This window comes from Lissotriton helveticus, chromosome 4_1 (genome assembly GCF_964261635.1).
Source record: "Lissotriton helveticus chromosome 4_1, aLisHel1.1, whole genome shotgun sequence".
Lineage (NCBI taxonomy): Eukaryota > Metazoa > Chordata > Amphibia > Caudata > Salamandridae > Lissotriton > Lissotriton helveticus.
The window spans coordinates 1,619,041,399-1,619,064,655 of NC_136063.1; the positions used below are offsets into that span (position 1 = coordinate 1,619,041,399).

The window sequence follows — 23,257 nt, forward strand, 5'->3', positions numbered from 1 at the left end:
GCATGCATAATTCCACTTTAAATAGGAAGATTTCCATACGTGGTGGATATTCCGTCAGAGGCTGAAGCAGACAATGGACAGCAAAACCAAGAACCAAGCAGGAATTTCTGGTCTCCGCGAAAAACAACCATGTGCTAAAAAAAACACAGGCCTGTGCTAAAAAAACACATTTTGAATATTTTCTTGTCATTTGGCACTTAGTGGTGGCACCCACAGGTTCTTGCCTTACTTTGCCTTATAAAAGCGGTGGCTATGCCAAGAGCAAAAGTTCAGAATTGTAAAAAGTACTTGAGTGGAAGGAATTTGAAACTAACAAATAGCAGGTACGGCAAGAACACACTGATCAGCATAATACACTTCAAGCAGTAAAATATAGAAATGGAATGCAGACCTTAAATGTTGCTTCTGCTGAAACAGCAAAAGGACTTGAAAGTACCTTTTAAGTTAACTTTTAATTTTCATTAATCAGCATCTAAAGACACAATCCATGCTTAGTAACCATCACTGTTAGATATGCCTTGATGTACAGAGCAAGTGTTCCTAGACAATCTTAAAAAAAAATCATAGTCGGTCATCTAGCAGTATTTATCAAGATATTTTTATTTTAACAATTACACATAACAGTGTTAAGGATCAAGAATTCATAAATGCATTTTGGGTGAAAAGCCTTCTGGGAGTTTGAAAGCAGAAGTGACCAGTAAGGACTCAGTAAACCGTCAGGAAAGAGTCACGTGCATCAGTAGCCACCTCTCGAGTGAAGGAGCTGGCCAACTTCTGCTTGGACAGTCCTGCTTCATGTTGGACCATGAAAAACGACGGGGATGATTCTACAGTGAACTTGGCAGGGCTATTCTGGAGCAGATAGACTTCATCAAGTCTTAGACAACAGGGATGGCCCAGAATTGTACACCTTCACTTCACTTTTAAATATTAACTATCAACAATTAACACAATACCATCTTTGGTGTGTGCCACTCTCTCTTTCGGCACCCAGACTCTTAAGGACCCACACAGTTCAATCTACGCTGCATGTTTTTGAGGACAGGATTACAAAAAGCAGACAAATACACAAAACCTGTCAGGCATATATCTAGAGGGCCACAACCATCCCTGACCTCAAAAATGATCTTCTGTTGCACCCTCACACAGTTACTATGAGGCTAAATGATGCGTGTGCAAAGCTTCTGCCAGCTATTAAATTTGACACTGCATGGGTAGTGCCACTGTACCTTTTCTACTTATCGCAGTGCTCAGCCTGTTAACATTCTCTGCTGACATATGCAGTAATCTAAAGGTCAAGAATTAGAGCCCACCCCGCAAAGTGGACTAAGCCTTCTATAGGTCTATAAATTGTTTACCTTGAGACTGGTTAATAGAAACATCCATTATTCACATCACTTAGAATCGGAAGAAGCATGGTGTAAAGCTTTATGTATCAAAATAATTTGTTAAAGAGTATTCTGCATCTAGCACCCACATTGCGTAATACTGGAATGCAGCAGAGTCGTTCAAATTCAGGAACCATGGCAAGCACCTGAGTCAGAACAGCCGACGTGAAGACAAAGTGTGGCTTTCCAGCAGAATGCAAAAGGGAACAAGCACTGGAAAAGCAACTATGATTGAGCTTTACATTTTAGGCTATCTGCTCTGCCAGTGCTTGTTTGGAAAGTACTGATATTTTTTTTTTTTACATGAAAATGGCCAGTGGTACATCTCATGCAACCAAACCAACAGCCATCATCGAACAAACAGTTTTTATGGGTAAAGTCAATTCCAAGATGGTAGCCGTAATGTAATGGTGCAAGCTCATACAGGGAAGACCAATTTGAAATTAGATTTATAATAGAAAAAACATTCAAAAATGGCTGCGGCCAGTGTGTGTACCTGTATGATGAGATTATGAGGCATATATACGTCCTAATGCACCAAAGGCATTTGGGGGGAGGGAGGGTTTGCAGTGTCTGTTTAATTTGCTGTTTCAAGATGAAAGGCCGTTTTTTAAAGGTAATTTAAATTACAGAAAATAAACGTGGAAGAACGTAAATATAGTAGTGAGGGACCGGACAGCAGGACCCATCTGAATATATGTACATTTTATATTTAAAAAAAATATAATAATAAGGGGGGAGGGAGGAGGGGGGTGGCATATAAGCCGGTGGGAAGGACAAAAAGCAGGGAAAAGAGGAGAGTGGTCGCACAGCGGAAATGGAGAGCAAAAATATAAAACTTATAAAGCACCTAGTGAAGAAGAAGAAAAAACCTGAGTTCTCATGCAGTGCAGAAACGAAATTACCCCAAAAATGTAGTACCCAAAGTAAGCGTGGCAGAAAATAAATGATCAGATCAGAACCACTGAACAACAGCTATCTACTTTCCAAGGGAGAAACAAACACAAGAAGGGAAAGAAAGCCACTGAGTAAAAATCGAACAAATGAAGCTAATCGCAACACCTACAAATGACAGGCGATAGCGGATCAAAAGTCAGTCGGAATGAATTGTATTGTACACAGTAGGTCTCTCCAACAACGAACCCCTAAAACCGACCACAATCAAGACATAATAAAACTGGACACACTGTGCAACTGACACATTAAATCACCAAATGCTTTACTCTATGTCAGGCAGAGCGAGATCCATCTGGTTTAGTAACTCTGAGCAGCTGGTGCTCAGAATCAACCACATCTTTTAAGATCTGTCAGTGGTTGGGGTAACACTCCGGAGACTTATACGCTTCCGAATTTCCACTGAGGGCTCCTAATGAAAATGTTCTTTATAATCTAATGGGCACAAAGGTCACAGGATTACAAAAGCACAGCATTTCGTATCGTGCCCAGCAGTGAATTTACCCCGTTGGAGAGGATAACTGGCCTACACACTAACGTGCAAAATTCAAAAACCACCAAATACAAGTTGTGAACTGGTGTGTAGAATGCACAAACAAAGGGGACAGTGGATTCTCCAACGCCTGGGTATACAGGTTGTGCCTTGCAAATGTATTTTACAAAAATCCAGGGCATTTCTTGGCCTGCTTCAAAGCCACTACTAGTGGGCTGATTGTTAGCAACGATTCCTTTTGCGTTTTTCCACCTTCCTATAAAATTAGGACCAGGGCAAATGATCAACAAGGAACTAACACACCCCAAAAAAAACGCTCGCCAGTCAGCCACTATTTATTTTTGCATCTCACTTTCACTTTGAAAGCGCGATGCAAAAAATAACATGCGGCCTGCTTTCCTTCTGTTGTAACGATTTCTTGTCTTTATGGGGCCATGTGTTTAAACACATGGCCCCTTAAAAATAAGAAACCTTTTACTTAAGAAGGAAAGCTGGCGAGCCCGTCCAAGTGGGACGGCTGACAAAGAGAAAAGTCTATGTCAGACAAACCTCTTTTCCAATGGATGGCCACCGTTTAGCATAAACTGTGACGCCGGCCAATGGAAAAGAGGGGCAGGACTTAAAGCCCGCTACTGAAAGCTACTGAAAACATAAAATCTCGCCAATCGAGCTGTGCATGTGCGCAGCCACTCCAGCCGAGACCTAAAAGGGGGAGTTCCTAAATATTTAGTACCCATAGGATTTTTCTGCTCTTCAATATAGAAAATACAGCGAAACAGAAATATGCCAAATTTGGCATGAATGGAGAACTTTGCTCAAACATTGTATGTCTGTTGCTATGGTGTGAATCTATTCTGAGGTTTTCAATAAATTAGCATTTACAAAGTTGCTTGGGTTGGGCATGATACATTTGAAAAAAAAATAATAAAAAAAATATATAAAAAAAATGTATATATATATATACCGTTAATTTGCATTTTCTCGTCAGATTCGCTAATCCGCAGAAGAGTCCTGGCTCATATAAAAAAGAAGATAAAGGTAATCCCTTGGATTATGGAGCTTTTCCTCCTTTCGTGCATTCCAGATTCACAAATTCAACCCTGGATTCGCCAATACATGTGGTCTGATCTGGCTGACCAGCACAGAAACATTTCTGTTGCAGCCACTATTACCCCACACTGTGCAAAGAGAGCTGTGATGGAAAAAAAAATGCATAAATGGGCAGGGTGAACCTACCCTGACACTCAGGCCCTTGCGGAGGGGCCCAGTTTTGGAATACAAATCGAAAAAGTATTTTCATTATAACAATTAGCAGCACTTATGTTGGATTTGCAGAGCCTGGACTGTTTTAGGGTCCTCCCGGGCCTCGCATTTCACAAATCTGGCATTAGATGTGCAAATGCTGCATTTTTTTTTAAGTACTACTTGTATCAGTGGTCTTCAAACGTTGTAATCCTGCCTCCCCCCCCCAGTATTAACAAAAAAATCCTTCGAGCCCCCCCCCGAGATTTTCACAAATATTTCTTTCAATTGTCAATGTTTTAATATTTCTAGACTTAATTAAACATTGCACAGAGCACTTAAACTCTGTTACTCTTTTAAAAATGCAATCAAATACATGATTGCGAAAAATACTATTTTAGTCAGCCGGCCCGAACGTGTACAAGTATCCATAGTGTGATTAGCAGACACGGGGGTAGGGGTTTTGAGGAATATTTGGAGACCCATCCCTTATGACACATATGTTAGTAAGTATTTATAGAGTGCATCTGTCACTCCGAAGAGCATCATGGCTTGATTGAGTTTGCGGGTATAGCGTAACCGCTACTGAGAAGCAGGATTGAAAGAGTTAGATCAGAGCTCTGCATAGAGCATCCGAAGAGGTGAATATCCAGGTTTTTAGGGTCTTCCTAAAAAGGGTTTCTGACTGAAAGAAGCAGAGGTTACAAGGGAGTTGGTTCCATGCCTCTGTGCCTAACACTGCAATGGATTTACCTCCTATGGAAATACATTTGAAGGTTGGGGTTTTTAAAAGATTTGAGTTGGAAGATCTAAGCATGAGGCAGGGTACGTAGTGGGTAAACCTAGATCAAATATACTAGGGGCCAAAGGAATGAAAGCTTCTGAAAGTGATTATTAGAAGTTTGAACAGTATTCTTTTGTGGACAGGTAGCCAGTGCAGTGTTTTAAGGGCAGCCGATGCAGTGTTTTAAGGGCAGCCGATGCATAGGATTTCCTGGGCATATAAATGGAAAAGCATGTTAGTGATGGCTCATTACTGAGAGGCTCACTGCCGCTTGTTTTTCCCCCACTTAAAACAAAGCACTGTTATCAGCATAGTGCTTCTTTTTCCAAGAGTCTGGTGCTCTCCCGGATAACTAAAGAACCCCTAGGGGCCCGCCCCCCAGTTTGAAGACATCTGACTTAGAGCTTTAATGCAGGACTTCGCCAATGGCCACACGCGCAGTGGTAAAACTTGTACAGGCATGCAAACCATAATCCTCACAGCTAGTGTATTGCTTATGACTTCACAATATTTATACCGGTTAATAGCAACAATTGAAAGTGCAATGAAATGTAACACCTTTTTAATATTAGCTGTTCCATGAAAGGGCACCAGTATAATTAGGATTTGTAATGTATTTACTATGCTGTAAAAATGAGCCAACAAGTGTTGTCTGGGTGAATGAACAGAGTAGGTACAATGAACTACCCTAAACCCTTCTTATATTCTCGAGGTTTTAGATCAGCTCCAGAAATGGTTGGTATATTGTACCTGTTTGTCGTTTTAGCGCATGTCTGAATCGGTTCAATCAACATAGCTGCTGTAGTTTGATACGTAGATGTTTTGGTAAAAATTCTCTATACCCTGTATGTAGCCTTTTAGGATCTGGTTGCTGATAAACATAGGTCGAGCGGTAGTCCACATTGAAGACTTTCAAACGACCTTCCAATACCTTATAGTCCTCTCATCACCAACTAGTTAGGCATGGAACATCAAGTCCACCATGAGCTCTGTGCTCCTCCTTTCCTTAACTGTCAACCCATCAACACCCCTGTCCCCTAACAAGAGCCTTGACAGCTGTACAGTTACTAACTTGCTGGGCCACCCGTGTCCCAGCAAGGCTTTGCTTTTACCATGTTGACCGCAACTGGCTCATGATACCCCTCTTTAAGTGCAAGCCTCCTCTGGCATCTCTGTGCCCTGCGTATTTATTTATTTATTTATTTATTTATTTTTACAATTTATACAGCGCGAACAAATGCCCTTAGGCGTCTCGGCGCTAGAAATTATGCGTAGGGTTCCCACAGCGGCTAAGTCGGCAGTTATTCTTGACCAAACAACCAGGTCTTTATTTTTCTGCGAAATTGCATCAGGGACGGGCTCTCTCTAATGGCTACTGGCAGGGAATTCCACAGTCTAGGAGCAGGAAATTCCACAGTCTAGGAGCAGCCACCAAGAAGCGCCTTCCCCGGTACCTTCCCCATACTCTCCTGCATCCCCAAGCCCTTGATGATGCCCTATAATCTGCTTCTTTCCCCGTCCAGACAGAGCTTTATTTATGTATTTAAATGTTTTCTAAAGTGTGATCAAAACCCCGAATGGTGCCAGAGCACTGCAAACTGGATAGTAGAAAGAGGAGTAAAATGCCCACATTGCAATTACTGACTCTTCTTTAGCTCGCCATCATTTAGCATATTCGTGCAATATCCTATTCCAGGACCTATGTCCAGCCTTGAAGGGCCTATGCAGCATCTCTCCGGGCTCTGTTGTGTTAGGAGGCTTCTGGCCCTAAATACAAATTATTTGAGAACTTGCTCCTACAAAGGTGTCAGTGGGTTGCTTAGCAATCGCTTTATCAATCTGCATAGATGTCTGCACCACTTTCCTTTGACCTCTTAGTATAGGCACGTCACATGATTACCATTTCGAGCTACTCCATCCTTTTGGAATATCTGAATGTATGGACTTACAACCCACCCAACTGTTATGGGGAAAACACTGATTGAGGAAATGGTAGTCACAATTTCTCTTAATTGACCAGCAACTCGCCACTACAAGCCAACCTCATAATCCCAGTAGATTTTATATTTAAATGATATTGCTCCTCAGTAAATAAAAATGTGTGTAGTTGAAGGGGAAACGTGTCCTGGTGTTTAGAGCCCTCACATCTTGGGTTTTCGTAAACAATGAATTCCGGACTATACAAAATCTGTCAACCACCAAGAAAATCTTTGAGTGAGGCATATCACAAAATTAGCAATCTTTAAATGCTCTATATGATAGCTGTATTGCACAAGATAATTTTATTTGCTTTTGTTATTTCTTCAGGTTATCACCGACTTCGATATGACATTAAGCAGATTTTCTCATGGTGGGAAAAGATGTCCCACATGCCATAGTAAGTATCTCTCTCCATTACTATCTATCTCTGCATCTCTATCTATAACACACTTACATTTCTTCAATAACTCTTTGTAACTGTTGTATAGAATATAACATAAAAACACACCTACATTTTTTATTATCTATTTAATTTGTGTATTCTGTAGTTAACTGTGGCTGGTAAAATGTCTGTGAGGACCCCACTTTCTAAACTGATCTGGGCAGTGTTCAGTTGGCTTTTGTAGATAACTCCTTTCCTGTACTTTTCCTTCCTTAGCCTTACATTTTAACTTGATCATCCCTTCATCCAACACAGTTTTTATCCCCATCCACTGCTATTCTCAACAGACAGTACAACTGACTGGCAAACAGTGTAGTGGGACACGGTTCCAAAAGAACACTACCATCTGACTGGCCGCTTAAGGCACGTTGGAAACATCCAATTAAATTGTAGTCAAGGTGTTCTGGTTTTCTTAGTGGTTCTTGAATGTGTTGGAATTCAGCTTAAATATTAGGATTGGAGAGAAAAAAGAGGTTATTTCTTTGACTGACCCTAGACCGTCCGTATTCTAGTTTGACAGGACTACTGTGCGAAGCCCTTCACCTGGACCATGGGACAAAAGGGACTACAGGAGAGATTCATGAAGAGATTGTTGTTTTTCTTATTTTTATTTAGTACCTTTATTGGAGTTTCAAAGATAGAAACATGAGGCTAAAACAAGAGAAAAATAAACTGCATGTGATATTATTTACAATTACTGGTCTCATTATCAGTGGGCACTACGTGAGAGTACAGAGTCGCCAGTGTGCCATTGCAATGTGTGTTGCATAACGTTCACCGACTCGGTCATCACCCATGCTGATACGCAGAGTAACATTCGGAGTGCCAATATGGGCACCTACTAACAATACTACATTCTGAGACATTACAGCGCCCTTCACATCTCTGAGACATGCAAAGTCATTAGAAGAGAGAAACCCAAACAATAGCTTAAAGGAAAGTCTTGCTCTGTGATAGTTGCCCAGTGAACCATATACATGTGCTAGCCTGGGTAAAGTCCCTAGATGTCCAAGACTCAGGGGTCATGCAGGTCAACCCCATATGCGCTCTAATCCATTCCTGTGCAGGGCAGCAGCGCCTTCATCCCATCTACTATGCCCTTTCCTGATCGTCTTCCCCAGTGCCAGTAGCATGGGGGTGTGAAAGTAGCCCAGTACAGCGGCATGGTTCTTAGGTATCGTAGTCCCTGAAGCTATTGAGCACCTCCACCCATTGGACTATTGAGCACCTCCACCCATTGGACCTCAATGGCTTATTTATGCAGGCCTCTACATTCCTCTGCATGCAGCGCTGCGCCCTCCGCCTCTGCCCAGGTCTCCACCTCTATTTGCCGCTTACTAGGCAGGAGGCCGTGTGGGGGTTCCCACTATCTGGCAATATCCCTGCGAGCTACCCTAATGCTAAGTCCAGGAATCTGCTGCCAACTTTTTTATCAGGTTTGCGGGCATACAGTCTAAACTGGCACATTTCTACTGTATGTAATTGGTGTCTTCCCAGTGTGCATTCCAAGTCTGATGCAACTCTGAGCCAAAAACGGTTTGAGAGCTTGTGGAGAACGCCCGCATCAACATGGCACACGTGGGGCAGCTATGGTCCACAATGGGGAGCATGATATTGAGTCTGTGGGGTGTGAGATACGTTCAATGTACATAGTTCAATTTTGTAAACTTAAATCTAGTATTGCGAGTGAAAGCATATGCGTTCCAAAGTATGGTCCCACTCCTTCCCAAATCTAGGTCTACCGACTTCCTAGTCAACAGGTTGTCTACCCACATGTCCAATGCCATTTTGTAAAATTAAGACACCAAGTGTCTGCCTTCATCGATGATTAGTAAGAGTGTGAATTTTGGGTTCAGGTTCTACAGCACCTAAACGCTGCCTTACAGCTCCGGTTAATGCCCAATAAATTAAAAATTGAGCCCTGGGCAGAGTGTCCTCTGTCATTAGTTATGCGAAATGACTCCTCCGAGTAACAGTCCCCTAGTGTTTCCACGCCCACCTCTAACCAGGGCCGTAGCCGGCATGCAGTGGAGTACCCTCCTCCAGCGGTTAGCAGGCCTGTCAAGGTGGTTGCGGGGGCATACAAAGTGGTAGTTCCCAATTGGCGGCACATCCCTTCCCAGCGTCTTAAGGGCAATCTGGAGGAGTTTCGGTTTATACAGTGACTTGTGCCCACCCTTCCTGTGTTGCTCACCATATTCACCCACCTCAGCCAAATTATGGCCCATCCGACAGCAAGCAAACCTGTGTAACTCTGCCGCCAGATAATAGAGCTCCGCCCCTGGTCGGCTTACCCGTGCCACCCTGTTTCACTACCCATCCCATATCAGTTTTCGGGTCAGGGTGTTCAAGTAGTGAAACCATGCTCCAGGACTGGGAGGTTCACAAAATAATAAATTACCCTAGGGAGGATTCCTATTTTGGTCCGCGGTATGCGGGCCATAACGGGCATCTGTAGTATGCACCAAAAGTCCACACTGGCTCCAAAGCCCCACAGTACTTGCCCAAGGTTGCCCTCTCTGATGTCCGCATTTGTGTGGTACACTCTGATCCCCAAATACTTTAAGGACCTGTGTGATAGAGGTTCTGCTCCGGATCTGGAGGTCTAGTACAGTTGGCCAAGAAAGGGAAGGCACACAATTTTTTCCAATTTGTGTGGAGGCCAGACACTTCTGATCTCACCCAGCTGTTGGATGCTCGATGGGATGCCTATTTAGCCGTTCCGCTAAAAGACTAACGTCATCTGCATTCAGTGAACAGGTGTAAACACCATCCTGTAGTGGGATCCCATTGCCCCAGCCCTCCAAGAGCAGCAGGAAAGTGAATAGTTCTACAGCTAGAGCGAAAAGCACTGGCGAGAGGAGCCAACCCTGCTGTGTCACTCAGCCAATCTTGAAGAGGTCACAGATGCATTTGTCCGTACGTATGCGTGCGCTTGTATACAGCAGCCCTACCCATTTGTTTCAGCCCTCTCCCAGTGACACCCGAGCCATGACCACATGCAGAATAATAACCCATAGAGAGTATCAATGGCCTTTATATTTCCACCTAAAGGACCAATGCCTCAGGGAACTGGTTTGTATCCAATTAATCTTTTTTTTAAATGTTTATTTATATGTTTGTTTATTATATTTTATACAGCAAAAACAAAAAAGGACAAAATATAGCTAAAGATATCACTCCCGCCACTGAATGAGCATAGCACATGTCAGGCTGTAAGCTACATATAAGATCCAGTGTCACTATAATACAAGAACAATCCAGAAGGTATCATACACAAAAGTAACATTGAAATAGCAATGGTCCACAATGTTTAGCTAAGGATCCGATTCAACATCATTCAATTCCATCCTTGGCCCCTCTATGACCTGTTGCAAGTGTGTTTGCACCACATCCCAGGTCATTCTGGCAGCACCACTTTGCCCATATGTATCAGTTTGGGGCATATCCCACATTCTGCTCTTACCCATCGTCTATATTCCCCCATCCACTGCCTGCAGGTTGGTAGTCTGAATGTAATTTGTCATCTCGCTATACATTTCTGGGCACCACCAACCCCAATTCAATCGCCTTTTCCCCATGCTTAGTATGCTTATTTTGTGGTACTAAACCCAAAAGACAAAATCGTACTGAAGGCTGCACAGGCAAGTCAGTCAAATCTTTCAAAACTACGGCCTCCTCCTCCTAAAAAGCTTGTATACTCTGGCATTCCCACCATATACGTATAAATGACCCTGCAACATTCCTTCATTTAGGGCAACTCTCATTCTTAGAAGGGTCGATTCGGTGCATCCAATTCGACATGATATAATCACGATGCATGCATTTATAGTGAATCAATTTGGTTCTCGCATTACTTTACACCTTTCTACAGTTACCTTCAGCTTGGGACTATTCACAATCCTACAGTGACCCTCCAACACCCTCTTTCCATTGGCGCCTCAAGGAATCTATACTCTCCTTTCAGTAAAAGTATAGCATATAACCTAGTGATGATGTTTCTTCCCTCTCCCATATCTGGCAATAATTGAGGAGGAGAGCCTGTGGGGACACAGGCGGGACTACCAGCACCAGAAAGCCGCGGGGGCTAACAGCTGACCATCCGCCCCTCCCCCTTTTGCCGGTGTACTTCAAATAGAGACGCTGCGCATCGACGAGGAGAGCCTGTGGGGACACAGGCGGGACTACCAGCACCAGAAAACCGCAGGGGCTAACAGCTGACCATCCACCCCTCCCCCCTGTTACCGGAAGTACTTTAGGGACCTTTAGTCCCCGCCCCGCGGGATGCGCGAGGGCGTGCGCCGGGCTAAGCCCGGGCAAAGGGTGGGCCGTCTGTTGCCGTCGGGGTCAGACAGGGGCAGGACAGGGCCCTGTCCCTTGGCGGTTTCCTACGAGCTGAAATAAAAAGAGGACTAGTAAGAACTTTTGCTAAATGGACACTCTGGCGGCTGTTTACCTCTACTCTGTTGTAGAAAGAACTCCTGGATCTATTCGATAAATTTGTTTAAGTTAACAGTTACAATTTGATTTGTAAGTTCGATCATATAGTGCTTATTAACTGTTGAGATCTTTACAAAGATCTGACATCGATGGAGAAATGCAAGAGCACTGTGGGTACCTTGGATGCTTTCCAGAATCTCTTCTCATCCACGAGATTCAATTAACAGAGCGCAGTCTTTCACTCGACCCTTCGCAATTTCCGCTGACCAGGGAGGAGGAACATAATAGTCCTTTATCAGCGAATAAAACCACTTCCCTAATATCTTCTTCCCCTTCTGTGAATCCCCAACCACAATCTCTTAATTTACGGGATAGGGAGATTGATATCCCTACGCCAAGAGGGAAAGGCCCCCAAACTCGGGAACAAATGAAACAAAAGAAAGGACGAGCTATGGGAATAAAACTGAAGGGAGGTAAGCAGGGTAAAGAGGGAAAGGAACCAGCCGGCGCTGATTCTAGCTTACGGGGAACAGTCTCCCTACAAACCCAAACAGATAAAAGCCTAAGCTATCCTGAAGTTCAGACAGGTCCCCCCATTAATAATCCTAAAGTAATCATACAAGATCTAGGGAATCACATGGAAGGCCTTATAAAAACATTCTCGAAGTAAAACTTGGTGAAATGACTTCACACTTGACTTCCCTTTTTGATGAAAGATTTGTTCGTATTGAGAATAAGCTGGTACAATTGAAAGAGCATGTTGATACAATTAGAGTCCGACTGGAAACTCCCAAGTCGACCCCCATTATTACGAACATTCCTTCATTACAAGGGCATAACTCTAATCAACCTAGTCAAGAGTTGCAGTCTGGTCTACCTAAGGTACAGCATTTAGAGAATCAAAACCATATAACTGAGAGCACTATGTTAAAGGTTACTGCTAGGATGGAGAATATTAGTAACCAGGGGCAGAAAAACATGATCCTTAATTCCACCAATTATTCGGCCCAATCCAATACAGATAATTTAAACCTCCCACCTGGTTCTTGTCCCTACGTCTTGGTCCTAACGGGGGTTCCACCTCTAAAACAAGGAATGACAGAATCCTGGTTTTCTCTTCGCAATAAAGTGGTGGATTGGCTGGTAAAACACAAGCATTTTAACCCTCAGAACATAAATCAAATTCTGATGGTCCGAAGAGTAGGATGGATGGGTCCCTCCCAAAAATCCATTCAGTGTGACTGTATTATTATAAACTTCAAGACGCCCAGAATTGTCCGTTCTCTTTTAGCTGACAAGGAGGAACCACCCATAATACCTACAGTAATCCTGTCTCTTCCACTTGGTTTTTTCTATAAGCCGGTTCTCAAGCCCACCTCGAAACCAAACGGCTCTATCCTAACGCAGAATAGGTTCGAGCTTCTGTCATTATTAGAGAAGGTGGACTGACAACCAACTTCTTTTCTGGGTTCTGCTCCTTTTACCCCGGAGAGAGAAAGTAGTGATGGACAAATGACCTTAGTCTGTAATCCATTTCAGGAAGCAGTACAATTGGAAAATCCCTTGATCCCGCCCCTGAACTCTATCCAGCTCTCTTTTGAACAGACTCAAGAATTCCCTGTAACCAATTATGCCCCCAAGTTATATCAACCAAGCCCCCAAGTAACAAAGGACTCAGATTTAGTTGTGGTTTCTTTAACGAATACTAGCCCACTAAAAGAAAGAAGTTGCTCAAACATAACCTCCCAGACTGATGTGAACACATTAAGAGGGGCCTCTATTAGCGTTACATTTTGGAATATTGCAGGTATTCGATCTAAGTTCAACCAAGAAGGGTGGTTAATATTTGTGCGGTCTCATGATATCCTGTGTTTTCAGGAGACATAGTCAGTACAACCAATCCACATAAATGGTTATAAAACATTCTTCTCCCCGGCACTTACCTCAGCCTTAGGGACGCGCGAAAGGCGGCCTAGTGGTGTACAGATCAAATTTAATTTGAGTGAGAGAAACAAGCTCCTTAAAAAACTAGGAGAATTATCAGATGATTTCAATAGCCATAAATAAATCAGCCCACATCGTGGTAGTTAAATTTGATAATAACTTACAGCAAACAAAACTAGTGGAGATATTGAAGGAAATATGTAATTTCCTTCTAGACTTTACTAATAACTATCACGGAAAAAATTCCATCATTATGTGGGGTGGTGATTTTAATTTATCTCTCTGTGAATGAAGTAACAACATTACATGTGGTCTTTTGGACGCCCAAGAAAGTAATATCACCCATTTTCCCCACTCTCTCATAGGGGCGTGCATGAATGAGACGATTTCACTCCTCCAACTGGCCTTTGCTAACGAGTTGCTAACACCCGCTGTTCCCTTAAGTCCAACTTTCAATGGTAGAGGAGCCTCTAGCTGCATAGAGTTCATTCTTATGGCAACTAGGGCTTCCCACCTTATAACTAATTTTACAACGCATGATTGCGCATTTAGCGACCATTTTCCGATTTCCATTACCATGCAATTGGCACGAGGACCTTATATCATGATGAAAGACTTACCATGAACAGACCAAATGGTTATGCAATAAAGTGGGCCCGTTCAGACCCTGAATTAATAACCGAAAAGGTTGTCAGAACCTCCATGCGAGCAATCAGTCTGACGCCCTAACCATAATACCCAAAGGGAAAAGAAAACTAAAGACTAGCTGGTTTAATTCATCTTGCACTAAAGCGTACTCCGACCTTAAAGCAGCTCTTAAAAAATCGAACAGCAGAGAGAGCACAGAGGTTAACCAACTAAGGAAAGCATACAATAAAACTCTACGGCAGAGAAAGAAGGCATTAAAAGAGGAACTGTGGGTCGCCTTACATAATAGTTGTAAAACGAACGACAGCACAGTGTTCTGGGAAGTCAAAAATACACCATTCCTCTCCGGTCCAAGGGAGAGCAGTAATATAGAAGTTGCAATCACTGAACCTGATTGGATAGCTCATTTCTCACGGATATTTGGCCTAACAGAGGATTCCACCCAAACTACAAGTATTCCCAGAACAAGGTTCAGTAGCCCAAGCGCTTCTCCCAGTTCACTGGCCCTAGACTTTACCCTGACCGAAGTCAAGCAAGCTTTGAATGCCAGCAGAGGAGGAAAGGCCTCGAGCCCGGACGGGGTCCCCGTGGATTTATATAAATTTAAAAATGGACCTATGGGCTCCATTATTACTCAGGGTCCTAGAAGCCACGGGAAAAGCTGGTCTTTTGGCCTCTTGGTCGGAGTCCATCCTGGTCCCGGTTTTTAAAAAGGGCGATCGCAATAGTCCAACGTGCTATCGCCCTATTTCCTTACTAGACTCGTTGGGAAAGGTGGTGGGCCATATCCTGTTAGAACGCCTACAGTACTGGACGGAAAATAATAACATCATATCTGACCTCCAGTACGGTTTCAGGGAAAGCCTCGGAACCATCGAGCAGGTCTTAAACCTGTCATTAATTAGGAGTAAATATGTCGATGAGAAGGGCAGAAGACTGCATATGACCTATGTAGACCTTACTGCAGCGTTTGACTGCGTGGGCCATGCAAAACTCTGGGACATCTTGACAGCAATGGGGGTCGATACTCTGTTGGTTAACTATCTGCGAGAAATCTATTCAAATGCAACTGCAAGGGTGAGGTATGGTTTTGGGGGCCAGTTATACGCACCTTTTAGGGTGGAGCGGGGAGTAAGACTGGGCTGTGTCCTGGCCCCCTTCCTTTTTACACTGTACACAAACGGCCTGGAATTAGCCATGTTGGACGGGAGTCAGGACCTTCCCCTTGTCCAGTATCGCCCAATCGCCGCTCTCCTATACGCGGACGACGCGGTCATCATTGCTCACACTCTTGAATTGCTGCGCTCTGTAAATCGATACAACCTATTCATGCCGAATTTAGATTTAAAAATCAATATAAAAAAGACCTTCATTATGACTTCTGGACGAAAATTAAGAAAAGGAAACGATATTTATAGAAGCAATTCCAGGGTAGATCACACTCCCACCTATCCTTACCTAGGAGTTGTTATAGATGAAAAAGGGTACTTGGAAAAGAGCAATTGAGGTTAGAAAACTGCAGTTTCTAAAAGCTACAATGGCCTTAGTAGCATTTACCCAGAGGCTTGGAAAACGACCCCCGGAAGAGATGCTACGTATCTATCAGGCCAAATGCGTTAGCACAGCCATCTACGGGGCAGGAGTATGGGGGTATGTGCAGGCTGAATCCATACAAAAAGTAGAAAACTGTTTTTTAAAGATTCTTACTAGCAGTACCACAAAGCACGTCCACATTCAGCTGCCATTTAGAACTGGGCAGGTCCTATTGTTCTATTGTGGCTTCGTCTCTGGACGTCTAACAAGTTAACGCTTACTCAAGCAGTCTTGACAGATTGTCTTAAGTTATAACATGTGAAGAAGATATTGTGGTTACAATATGTTAGGAAGTTCTTATCTGACCTGGGTATGGAGAATTATTATCACAACCCCCACAAAATGGCCCGGATATCAAGAAAGATGTTAAAGAATCATTGTCTAATGCATTTAGCTGGTCTCTGTCTGACAGCTGAAGCAAATAAAATCTCTGTTCAGCATTCATTGTCAATTCAAACAACTGTGATGATCCAGCCTTATTTAACTTGGAAGTTATCCAGTTTTTTTATTGACTCGATTCAGATTAAACATCTTTCATTGTTTTGTCACCTTTCCATCGACAAATGATTGGTCTAAGCAGTTAACCCATTGTCCATGTGATGGTATATCTCCACAATCGCTATTTCATGTAACCCTTTTTTGCTAATTTTATATTGAACCCAGAAAGCGATGGCTGATTCCGATTTGAAAAATCATGGGCCTTCGCCAATGTCGACCTGCTTTTATGACTCTCCAATTCCTGGAATCAGACTTCTTAGCCATAAATATAGCAAGGATCTTAAAATTCTGTATTCGACATAGAACTAATTTGTAACTTGAGCTCTGATGCACTTTAAAGCACCGTTATATGATGTTTGTTTTAACATGCAAAACTCTGAACGAAATGTTTTTCTTTCGACTAAACCGAATAAAGTAAATAATGAATGAAAGATTAAGTAAGTGTGTATTGGATTCCTGAGGGAAACCTGACCAGACCTGGCGTATGGCTGCAGCCAATTCCGCATACGTCAGAAAACCCTTCCCTTCTGATTCCCATGTTACACAAAAGTCAGCATAACTCCTCAAACGGCCATCCTTGAATAGATCCCGTAGGGTTGGTGGTAATGCACCTCTGTCCCCATTTCCTTCATACATTGATGGCCCAGGACTGAGGCTCATGCGCCACAGTACCAGATGACATGAGTATATATATACCCAGCTTTCTCTTGTTTAGTAGTCTGTTCCCAAATGGTTAGTAACGTCTGAACCTGTAGTGGGAGGAACCCTCTCTTCTTTCTATGAATCAGCGGTAAAGCTAGTAATTCACGTGATTGGACTAATCTCTTTATCATACCTGTCACCGCTGCTCCATAAACCACGTAGTCACATACTGTAAATGGGAAGCCTGATACTAACTGTGAAATTCGGAGCCTGTAACCCCCATTGCCCCATGATAGCTACAGAACTGATATGAGCTCTCCCAGTGCCCCAATATAACAATTGTAGTAAAGCATCTAAACGTCTGAAACAAGCATCTGGTATTCTCATCGGCATGTGCTGCAGTATATATGAAACTCAGGGTAAGATACTCGTTTTGCTGATTGCAACCCTCCCATGAGTGCATAGGGAATTTCAGCCACCTGTGTACACTCCGCATCATCTAGCAAAGCTCCCACATTCGCCTCATACATTTCAGTCTCCCTAAAGCTCCTATATACTCCTAAATATTTAACTGGGGTGATCTGTAACTGTATTTCAGGAAATTACTCCTCCCTCATGTCAAGGGTTTGTAGCGGGTATAAAACAGACTTATCCACATTCAGCTTGAACCCTGAATGCATCCCCCCTTCCATATTCGTATTCCGCAGCTCAGGCCAGGAGCGCCTCGGGTCTCTCAAGGTTAATAACAGGTCATCAGCATAGAGGTAGATAACCTCATGTTTATTTCCAACCATTATTCCATGTCCCTCATTCTTGCTTGCATCAGTCACGCCAGAGGCTCTCTTACCAAAGCAAAAATCAGTGGGTACAGGGGACAGCCCTGTCGTATCCCCCTTTCAACGGGCCAACTGTCTGAGAGCCTAGTGCCGACTTAAACTCTAGCTATACTTTCAGTGTGCAGCAGCTGTACCAACTGTAAATAAGATTCACCCAGATTGTATTGCTCCAACACGCGAGTCATAAACAGCCAATCAACATCCCCTCCCTGCTCTGTTTGTTCAATTATCAGGAAAGCCTTCCGAATATTAGTGGTAGTAGTGCGACCGCCACAAATCACGCCTGATCCAGATGAATCAATTCCCCCACCTTCTGAGCCAAGCGACGAGCCAGAATCTTCCCCAGAATTTTTACGTCTACATTTTACATTGACATGGGGGCAGTATCATTCACAGTCAGATGCATCCCTCCCCTACTTGCGCAGAATCACTATATATGCTTCCCTCAGTGTAGCAGGTAACACCCTTCGTTCAAAGGCCTCCTGATACATTTCCAACAATGGAGCACATAGCATGTCAATTTATTCCTTATAAAATTCTGCAGTTAAGTCATCGTTCCCTGGCACCTTCCATGAATTCAAATTTTTAACGGCCCATGTAACATCTGACTCTTCAATCGGGGCATTTAAAATCTCCTGCATAATATCACCTGCTACTGACAGTTGCGCCTCCTCTAATATAAGAGTGATGCCCAACTCATCGTGTTCGTCCTGCCTTTTTTAGAGAGTAGAGTAAAACTCTGCAAAATGGCACAAGATGTCTTCGGGTGGCACAAGCAACTCCACATTTGCATCTCTGATAGTAACAACCACATTCCACCCTATTTCTCTGTTAACTAACCACGCCAGTAACAGACCTGGCTTGTCTCCCTGTTCGTGCTCATTCTCTGTATATGTTTTATAATCATGATAACTTAGGGCATCCCATGCCTCATCCAGCTCGACTTGCAATCTATGATGATCTTCCCATGTCTCTTCCGTGTGTCGGCCTGTCTTATCTCTCTTATGCGATTCTCCAGTACGGAAACCTCGCGTTGCAGTGTGAAACATACCTAATAAGATGTTGCCATGCACCTACCCCTAATAGTCAACTTTAAGGCCTCCCATATAGTCCCAGCCGAGGGAACAGTCCCTCTATGGACAACAAAAATTCCATCACCACTTCTCTTATAATCTCCCTATAGGCCTGATTCTTTAGGGCACGGGCTTGAAATGCCCATTGCGGCAGCGGGCCACATATGCCTGGTTTTTCAACGTGCCCACCAGAGGAGCATGATCAGATAATGTTCGATCGAGATAACATACCTCTCAGAAATCTGCTGGCTGTCCTGGATGCACCAGCATATACCCAATCCTAGAAAAGTGCCTTGCGGCAGTGAATAAAAAGAATAACCCCTAGTCTTGTAGTGTAGTTCCTATATTCCCAATAGGCTCTGCGCATTGGAATAACATAAAGGATAGTTTAGACGTAGGACTGAGGTCGCCGAGGTCTCTATTGAATATGGTAGACTTAATTATGAATGCCAGCTAGCTCAGAGGTCACTAGAAACTTTCTCGAGTACACAAGAAGGGATTAGTTTCTGACAACCGCATAAAGATGACAACTTTGCTCCCCTAGAACAAGAAGTATATCTCCAGAGTCGCGGAAACAATAGATAGCTATTTTACTCGGTCAATCGTGCATGCTTAGTTTCACCAGAAGTGCAGAGAAATAGAGAGACGGGCGTTTTCAATAAAAGAGGTTATTTATTGAGCAGTCTTCTTTCTCATGCAAGAGAAGTGCATGACAATCACATCACAATTGCAATACTTGTCATAATGTAAAGTGCGTACAGTAAAAGGAGTATTATGAAATAATACTGTAAAAGCATTTATATGGTTTCTAAGGCATAAGATACTTAAAACTGATAAAATACATACAATGATAAAAGATGACTAAACGTACTCAACTGGTGCTTCTAAGATACGCCTACCCCGGTGTACCTAACCTAAGCCTAGTACATGGGAAAAGTAAATGAGTTGTAGTTTGAGTTAAGATAGTTTCTGCCAAGAATCTGAATCAAGAATTCTCTAAGGGTCTAATCAGCTCCGAACCTTGGGTATAGAATCAAGGAGGTCTTATTTCTCTCTCTCAGAACTCGATCTCCCAGCAACCCGCAAGGGTGACAGGGAAACACTGGAACTGGATTTCTCAGCAGGAGAAAAGACCGTCTCTCTTAGTGCGTCAATGGGAGGGTCGGCTTCCTTCGGCACTTGCTACAGCAGGGCGTCGGGCAAGTAGATAGTCGATCTGCTCCAAACCTCCGTGTGTCTTGCTAGGGCAGATGCTGGTATATATTTATACCTGGAAGGTGCCGAGTTTGACGTAAGGTTGGACATAAGACGTCACTAAGAACTCGCAGTTCTTTCAGGACTCCAGGAGTTCTAGGACAAATCAATACAGAATCAGGGGTAATTCCCGGGCTGCTGGAGGCTTGGTTTGTTTAAGAACGCGTTGTGCTTTCTAGGAGTCTATGGGAGTAGCCTTGCCGTATTTGGACTGCATTGGCTATGACTTCATATGGGTATGATTTTTATGCCTTTATAAGGATATGTTTTGTTTTGATATAACCACATAAGGGCATAAATCGGGAATATTTAAATAGAGTCCTAGATTCGTCTAAAACAACCACTCCACGTATAATGTCCATCATTACTAAATACTAAGCAATTTTAAACATATCGACGCATGTGTTTTCCATCCCACCCCAAAATACATAAAATGCATTTGAAATGGTATATACACGAAAAATTAGTATTATACTGTACGTTTTTGTAAGCAGTGGTATCATTCAGATAATGCATATATTGTACATTGGAAAGTTTGACTGAATGAATCACGAAATTTACATTTATCAAATGGCTCTTAATACAGAAGAGAAGGTCGAGACCCTTTCATCACATATTTATACAAGACTGTACATGTGCTAGAGGCTAAGTCAAAATATTGTCCCTAGAGTTTCAAAATAGAAATCTTGTTCTCTAAGAATAGTTCTACTTTAAGCAGAGTATCATGTGCCAAAAAGGTAAATATTTTAGGAACAGGGAAAAATATAATTTCGCCTTCAGGGAAAAAAAAATAGTTTTTTTAGAAGTTCTGTTTATCAAATTGAAGGCAGAATTCAGAGTTCATGGAACGCTGTGTGCTCGCGTTTTCAAAAGTTATTCTCGTTGTTAGGAGAGAACATTAACTCAGATAGGCTGGCAAAGAATTCATCTACAACAGTAGGCGAAAGTTGGACCAAGTCTGGAAATAGTGCAGAAATGGTGCATATGTGTGATGCATTGCCGTCATCGTTCTGTAGCTCAGCAATGGTCACAGAAGGTTGTACCTGTGTGCCGCTTTCATCTCGTACCTCACCGCCACCTAAATGTAATGGTGAGGTCTCAACGAATGCCGTCATCAGAATAGGTAGCCGCTGGGGACAACACGTTGCATGATTCGTTACCGAACCAAGCAAAGTATCAATATCCATAGGTACTGCTGATGGGAGTGTGAGACAGACGTCTAACACGCATTATTTTCCGCAGAGCAGGCATCGTAGAACAGGTAGGATGCAATCTTGCCAGATTGGTCTGAATGAAAGAAACCAGGTAGTATTCAGATCTCTTAGCCGAGCCAAGCCGAGGACTTTAGTAATCCACTCTCTGTATCGCATTGCTAGGATCGTTTCTTCCATTCTAGCCTGAGTTTTGTCTGTGACTTGACTTGCCTTATCGGAGCAGAAGGAACAAAAATAAGATTCCTGCTACGAGTCCCAAGATGAGAGGCAGGCCGCCGAACACAGAGTGCACGAAATTCGGGAAGACGCTCAGGACTGCTTCAAAGGGTGCTAACAGTCCCGAAGAAATTGTCTTAAATACATGTGCGATGCCACTGGTATCTGACATGTTTAAGATTTGACTTAACATTTCTACGAAATGCACGGGGCAATTTGTCGATAATAATGCATGTATCTCTGCTGCTGTCCTTGCTACTTGCAGATCATACGTTTCTCTAGACGAGGTTAAAGGCACAGTTGTTTGTAAAAGAATGGACTTCATTCTGCTTAAAGTATCAATTCGAATAGAAGAGATATTCAACAAAGGCCATATTGTTGCCTCCTTGTCTGGTTTGTTGTTTGGATACAATACTTGCACACAGCAAGTGACCCTGGATGTAACACTCACGAGATAGGCCGTTCCTGGCACCATGCCACAACAGCTGCGGTCACTTATTATAACGTAACTGCCGTTGGAAAGTTGTCTGAAAAAAGGCTCTATTTGTGTTGCAGGGGTGCCGTGCAGGTGGCATGAAAGGTTATTTGATGAACCTTCGCAGGCTCCATGCAAGTTAATTCCTTGATACAGAAGTGTACCGCTCAGTGAATTATTACAGTTGTTACCACTAAGAATTACCTCTTTTTTTCCCCCCCACTCCAACATCTATGTGTGTAAGGTAAGTTCCAGGTTGACTTGATGTACCCTTTACCCAACCTTTCATACAGGCCCGTTGGTATATGCTTTTGGCAATATTGAAACTGAAAAGTCGTTAGCGGAATTGTAATTGTGCCATGTATTATCTATTCAATGACAGGTTTTTCGGAGACTGTCAATGGTAATCTTTCTAGTTTTTCAATGCTCAGCACCGTATAGTCTGCCCCTTTCTGTGCCAAAGAGATTTGTTTATCTGTAAGGTTAAAGACAGAAAACAATGACGTTGTGTTGATTAGACGCCATGGCACGTAGCCTGAACGGAGATTTTGATTCGGGCCTAACTGTACAATAGAACGTGATTAGGACTGGCCATGTTGTAACATTAGCATATCCTGTTCTATTATATCAATAGCAGATGATACAATGCTGTCCAGTGAATAAATTCTGAAGGACAGAGTCGTTAACCCATTGTCCACTACAGACAGTGATTTTTCCAAATTAATACGATCAATTTCTCGTATTTTTTCAGCAGTTTCAATTTGCGTTACTTTCCAGGCTTCGTTGTAAGCAGCATATATACCGGTATATATGAAACGTTTTTGACGCTGTTTGCGAGGTTCAAATAAGAAATCTCGCAGGTCAGCACCTTCTTTAAGTAAGGTCAAGTGTTGCTTAATTTCAGGTAGTGTGGATTTCTGTAGCCATTCGAGGCATAGTTTTCCTACACTGTATGTTGTTATTATCCCTGGATGTTGTCTCTGGGAATATCTTGGGTCTGGCCTGTTCAGTTTTAACCCCTGTGTTTTGTTCAGGAATCTATCTTGACAGTTATTAGTGTCCGTGGGCCAGATGAACCATTTTTTCCAATCAGGATTAGTTCTGTTTTGGTGTAAAATATGGGATACGTCTATCTCCACAT

The 23,257-nt window shown here is 42.9% G+C and overlaps 1 protein-coding gene across 5 annotated transcripts in view; it reads left to right on the plus strand.

The window, feature by feature from the left end:
• The window catches only part of NT5C3A (5'-nucleotidase, cytosolic IIIA), a 373,159-nt gene that overhangs the window by 201,421 nt on the left and 148,481 nt on the right, over positions 1–23,257 (plus strand). For all 5 annotated transcript variants that reach the window (XM_078688239.1, XM_078688237.1, XM_078688241.1 and 2 more), the window contains one exon: positions 7,169–7,238. In XM_078688239.1, the coding sequence (XP_078544365.1) occupies positions 7,169–7,238 (70 nt within the window). The remainder of the gene's footprint in view (positions 1–7,168; positions 7,239–23,257) is intronic.